Source organism: Octodon degus, unplaced genomic scaffold, assembly GCF_000260255.1.
Source record: "Octodon degus isolate 3935 unplaced genomic scaffold, OctDeg1.0 scaffold00184, whole genome shotgun sequence".
Taxonomy (NCBI): domain Eukaryota; kingdom Metazoa; phylum Chordata; class Mammalia; order Rodentia; family Octodontidae; genus Octodon; species Octodon degus.
In genome coordinates, this window is record NW_004524760.1 from 362,725 (window position 1) to 368,698 (window position 5,974).

The 5,974-nt window shown below is 54.5% G+C and overlaps 1 protein-coding gene across 1 annotated transcript in view; it reads left to right on the forward strand.

Moving 5' to 3' along the window:
- Sf1 (splicing factor 1) overlaps nucleotides 1-3,138 on the forward strand; it is a 12,884-nt gene extending 9,746 nt beyond the window's left edge. Inside the window, exons 8-12 of the mRNA XM_004643811.3 lie at nucleotides 6-274; nucleotides 541-600; nucleotides 704-883; nucleotides 1,608-1,812; nucleotides 2,238-3,138. Of these exons, the coding sequence (XP_004643868.2) occupies nucleotides 6-274; nucleotides 541-600; nucleotides 704-883; nucleotides 1,608-1,812; nucleotides 2,238-2,367 (844 nt within the window). The 3' untranslated portion in view covers nucleotides 2,368-3,138. The remainder of the gene's footprint in view (nucleotides 1-5; nucleotides 275-540; nucleotides 601-703; nucleotides 884-1,607; nucleotides 1,813-2,237) is intronic.
- Nucleotides 3,139-5,974: the final 2,836 nt, after the last annotated feature.

Here is a 5,974-nt window from a genome sequence, read left to right on the forward strand (position 1 = left end):
TCTCTTATGTCCACCACGCAGAGCCGCCCACCCTGGATGAACTCTGGCCCTTCAGAGAGTCGGCCCTACCATGGCATGCATGGAGGTGGTCCTGGTGGGCCCGGAGGTGGCCCCCACAGCTTCCCACACCCATTACCCAGCCTGACAGGTGGGCATGGTGGACATCCCATGCAGCACAACCCAAATGGACCCCCACCCCCTTGGATGCAGCCGCCACCACCACCGATGAACCAGGGCCCCCACCCACCCGGGCACCATGGCCCTCCTCCAATGGGTAAGTAAGTGTCAGACCAAAAACCTTGGGGTTTTGGGTAAGGGGTTAGGTCCGGTTCTGCAAGCTGTGGTCAGCAAGTACACAAAGTGTACCAGCCTTTCCAAAGCTCAGGCTCTAGAATAGGGCTTTCCCAGCAGCAATCAGGTGCTTTCTCTGAGGGCAGGATGCTGAGAACTTGATCTGTGGGGCCAAGGAAGCTATTTGGAGGTGTTTTTCCTGGATAGTTCAAATGTCCTGCTAAGTCCCTGCTCTTTCCTTCCATCAAGATCAGTACCTGGGAAGTACGCCTGTGGGCTCTGGGGTCTATCGCCTGCATCAAGGAAAAGGTAACTGCTGGCTTTGTGTGCATACTTAGACCTGGGGAGGAGTGGGGTTTTGGTCCAGGTTCCTTCCTTCTTGGAAGCCTCACCAGGTTCTACCTAACCGCAGGTATGATGCCGCCGCCGCCTATGGGCATGATGCCGCCACCGCCGCCGCCTCCCAGTGGGCAGCCCCCGCCCCCCCCCTCTGGTCCTCTTCCTCCATGGCAGCAACAGCAGCAGCAGCCTCCACCACCCCCTCCGCCCAGCAGCAGTATGGCTTCCAGTACCCCCTTGCCATGGCAGCAAAGTGAGTGGAGTATTTTGGGCTTGTGGGGGTGGGTGGGACTGGGTATTTGGGCTGAGAGGAACAATAGAAACTCACAGCTCATGGGGCAGAGAGACCTTGAGGTGAAGGGGGGGTGGGAGGGGCAGGGGCAGGCGCAGGCTGGCCCATGGGGGCTTAATGGGGAGCAAAGCTGATGTTTGGTGTGGTTGTGTCTGGGGGGCCTGCAGGGGAGCCTGCAACTGTAGGGAGATTGCCAGAAGTCCAGCCTTTGGGCAGCAAAGTGAGCTGCTGGCTGGCCGAGCCTTGTGCTAGGGCCAGAATGGGATGGTGCATGCATGTTCTGGAGGGCTGTGATTGGTCCTGAGAGACTGCAGAGATAGAGCCAGGCAGTGGGGAGAGAGCCATTGTGGCCTTGAGGTTGAATGTGCCGTTCGGTGGTGGCGGCGGCTGGGCGGAGGGATGTCAGAGCCGGTTCTTGTGTCTGGTACTTTCCCCTCAGCTCCTCCAGGGGCATTGGTGACAAAGGGCTTACTCTGTTAAGCCCAGAGACCTTGAGGCTGACCCCAGGGTAGTCCTGCCCACCCCTCCACTCCCCATCACCAGGACAGCCCCGCCCGCCCGCCCCCGCCACCGTACAGCATGCCAAGCCAGGAGCAGGCGCCCCTCGCCCCATTCCAAGGCAGCAGCCGCAGAGAGCCGCGGTGTGCCCCCGCGCGTGTGACCTTGGGCTTCTTTACCACCCCAGATACGACGACTACCACCACGAGCGCTGGCACAGGGTCCATCCCGCCATGGCAACAGCAGCAGGCGGCTGCCGCAGCTTCTCCAGGAGCCCCTCAGATGCAAGGCAACCCCACTATGGTGCCCCTGCCCCCCGGGGTCCAGCCGCCTCTGCCGCCCGGGGCCCCTCCCCCTCCGCCGCCTCCGCCACCTGGTTCCGCCGGCATGATGTATGCCCCACCCCCTCCTCCGCCTCCCATGGACCCTTCTAACTTTGTCACCATGATGGGCATGGGGGTGGCGGGCATGCCGCCCTTCGGGATGCCTCCAGCTCCCCCACCGCCTCCACCACAGAACTAGACTCTTTTTTAAGAAAATATATATTATATATAGAAAGAATTGGTCTCGTTTAAACACGCCGAACCTCACCATATGGAGCCAGACATTGGGACGCACGCATGTGATTGTGTGTGCACGCATGTGTGTGTGTTCACGCACTGAGCTGGGCCAAGCGACCAAGGACTCGCTTGGGAATGGGCAGGTGGTAGTAGGGGCGCCAGTTTGGGTTCTCCTGGCGCCCCGTAGCATCGAGTGTCTTCTTTGTCTTTCTCTCCTCACCCAACTCCCTTTGCCTCTCCCCAAACTGGGCCGCCAGGATCCCTCCCCGCGGCGGCGATGGCCCGAGCCATGAGAGTGAGGACTTTCCGCGCCCATTGGTGACCCTTCCAGGCAGACAGCCTCAGCAGCGCCCCTGGTGGACAGGATGGTTCGGCAAAGCAGCCTGAGTTATTTTTGTGGACGGAATCGGAACACGCTGGCTCCATATCGTGAAATTTTTAATTAATTTTTTTCTTTTTCCTTTGTTACTTTCTTATCTCTTACTTTCTTCAGACTCCGTCCAAGGAGGTGCTTTCCCCGATCTTCTGCTGCAATTAGAATCCTTTCCCTTCACTCCATTCTCCCTCCCCTGCCAAGGAGAGAGGAGCAAATGGTTTTAGGCACAGGCTTCAGCCTTAATGTCAGGCTACTTGGGCAGGTGATGTCCTTTGGTTCTAAGTTTTTCCAGGGACCATAGCCAGCCCCAGAGATGTTCGTCTTTTTAAAGTATGGGGTTTATCTTTGTCACTCTTGTCAAAGTTGCCTAGGGCTGGTTAACTGCCAGGCCCAGCACCTGCATCCATCCAGCATTCCTGCCAGCGGTAGGTGGTACAGCCCAAGCCACCTTGGACCTACCGGCTCAGAGTCATTTCTGTGCTCTGACCACCTAAGCTGCCAGATTCCATTTGTTCCTCTCCTTCCTGGAAGGCTTCCTTTACATTTTATTTTAATCCCAAATGTCTGAATGTTTTGCAGTGTCAAGGGCTTTGAGCCCCTTGTTCCTCTTTCTGTTCCCCACCCTTCACCCTTCATGGAGTGATTATGTTAATGATGTGTAACCCGCGTTCTCTTCACTGGTTTATCTGCAGAAATTCTCTGGGCTTTTTTTTTCGGTGTTTGATTCAACACTGCACTAAAGGGGGGATGTTCCATTGAATAAAAGAGCAGTGTGGTTTTTCTGGGTCTGTTTCTTTACTTCTAAACCTCCACTTATGGGCCAGGGAGATAGCTCAGTAAAATAAGTGCTTGCCTGACAAGCACAGGGTCCTGAGTTCAGTCCTCAGTACTGCAAAAAAATAAACCTCCATTTTCTACCACCCATAGCAACACCAACATTGTCCTTATATTGGATACCTGGCCCCTGCTAACCATGGAGCAAACCATGGGACATTAGTCGAGGAAGCCAGCTGTCCTTGTGTGGCCTGAGTTGGTGGGAGCTGAGCTTGTGGGTGTACTACTATCCTTGTGTCTAGTTCACATAGCTGACAACCAGGCTCCCCCCTCCTTGGTCACCCCTTATTTTCTTGGTCTCTGACCTTTTGAAAGCTTTTGCCCAGGGCTTGGACCCCCACATTTGATGAGCTCCAGTTGTGATTTGTGCCTGCAAGCTGCCACCTGACTAAGGTCTTGGGCCTGGGGAGGCATCAACACTAAAGGTCAAGCCAACTAATCCTGCCTGTCAAGCACAGAGCAGCTAAAATTAAAACCGCCAAGTGGCTTTTTTCTTTTCTCTGCTGGTGACCTGCAGCCTGCCAGCACTGCAGGCTTTGGGGGAGGTGTGGGGGTGAGATTCAGAGCCCACCTTGTGCTTTGAAGCACTTCTTTATAAAGGATCTTTGACTGATTGTTTTTTCTTTGGGGCAGTGGATATTGTACCCATTGTGATACATCCATGTTAAATCTATGAGGTAATGAGGGCCTTGGGCAGTTCCAGCTGCTGCTGCTTGGCTGTGCCATCCCTGGAAAGAGCTGCTTAAGAGCTGCTGTTACAACACACACACACACCTCTGCCTTTGCTTCCTTCAGGGATGCTGAGGGACAACAGGCTCCTGCTGCTGCTGGCATTTGGCCACTAGGGACAGCAACTTTGGCTTGGGCTGCTTTCCAGCTTTGAGCAGGGAGTTAGCTACTGTTCAGTTGGAGCCCAGCCTGGGTGCCTGGGCCCAGGGTGCTTGTGGGCTGCAGGGCTTGAACCTTCAGAGGCATGGCAGATTTGGTGGGGTTCCCTAAGGATGCTCCAAACTGAAGGGGTGGAGGGAGATTTCTTTTGTCTTTAACTAGTGGGGTTGGGGCAGGACCTGGCTGTCCTCTTTGACCTTGGCTTTACTTCATTCTTTCGCAAGCTTGGTTTCCCAGGTGGGCTCATTGGGTGGTTAATTAGCTCTTTGAAGCTCTGGAAACAGCAAAGTGGCACTATGTGGGTTTTAGAAATAAAATCAATAAATGACTTAACCACAGCCCAGCTATCTCCTCTGTCTGTCCCCTGGGGCCAGCTCCATTCCTGTGCTCCCTCCTCTGCTCCCTACCAGCAGCTTTTGTTAGATTTTGGAGAGTTAAAAAGTGCCTGAGAAGGCTACAGTCTCTAAGCTGCCTGAAGCCCTGAAATGGAAGCTATTGCACCTCAGAGATAAAGAGTAGGCACATGCTGTGGAGGAGCAGGCACCCCTACTTGGCCTTGGGTATAAAAAATGCCTTCATCTCATTGTGACTGGGGGAAAATGCCCTCATCTCATTGTTAAAAGATGGACTTGCCCCATACAGTTTGTGCTGCTGTAGCAGTGCCCACCCCTCTAAGCTTGGTGGGGCTGTGCCAGTTTGGAAAGGTCAGTATGAGAGCTCTGTTACTGAGACCCAGCCAAATGCTCTACAGAAACCCAAGATTGGTGCAGAAGGGGAGACCAAGTTTCTGGTTAGAAACTTAACCGGATATAAACAACCTTAAGTTTGTGCAGGTGGAAACGTGCTGTTAGGGTTTATTAAAATAAACCTCTGTGGGGGTGGGGCAGTGGAGGAAGTTGAGAGCCAGGATGCAAGCTTGGGTCTCAGGTTTAGACTGGGTGGTGCAGGATGGAGGAGAAATTATGGGGTGCTCCCAGCGAAGAGTTTGCAGACAGTCACGTGGTGACCATTGGCACAACACTGAAACACAAGAAAGCTAAACCTGGAAGGCCTGGTGGGTGGTGCATGCCTGTAATCCCAGCACTCCAGAGGCTAAGGCAAGAGGTTGCAAGTTTGAAGCCAGCTTGAAGTACAGTAGTGAGATGTATAAAGCATGAATAGCAGGTGTGCATACCTGAAATACAGCTTTTGGGAGGTTGAGGCAGGAAGATCAGTGTGAGGCCAGTCGACCACATTAGACCTCTCAAAACAACACAAGTAGCTCCCATGATGAGGCTGGGATGGCTGGATTACAGCCTGTAATATGGAAGGGAGGTGCTGAGGTGACAGTAGAGGAGGGGCTGGTGGCTTGGAAAGGAGTTTAACTTGGTCTCCAGTTGGCAACAGGACAATGAAGTCTGGGAGGCAGTAGGAGAAGGTACACAAGTTTGGATGAATGGGATGGCTTCTCTCCCGAGAAATCTGAGCTCGGATCACAGCAACCTTCTAGAAGCCAGTACAGGCAGGGCCACTGCAGAGGCTAGGTGCTTGGAGGGTATGGCGTGGCAGAGGCTGTGGGTGGAGCTAGGAAGTGCCCAGACAGCTGCCAGGCATTCTTTGTGGAAATACAATTATAGGGCTGTGCGGTGGAGCCCAGCAGTCCTGGTTCCATCCCTAGCAAGGGCAAACAAAGAGTACAGAAAAGTTGTTCCTGTTCCCACTACAGCTGCAGGCATCCTTCAGGGTTGTCTTGGTTTATCCTTGTGGAAACCCAGCCCCAAGTAGCTCCAGCCAGCGACGTGTGGGGGCAGGGACGTGGGGGCGGGGGCAGCAGGAGTGGAACAGAGCCTGCAGATTGGCTCACACCCAGTGGCTGGGGCCGGGGCCGGGCCGGGGCGGGGGCCGGAGCCGGAGCCG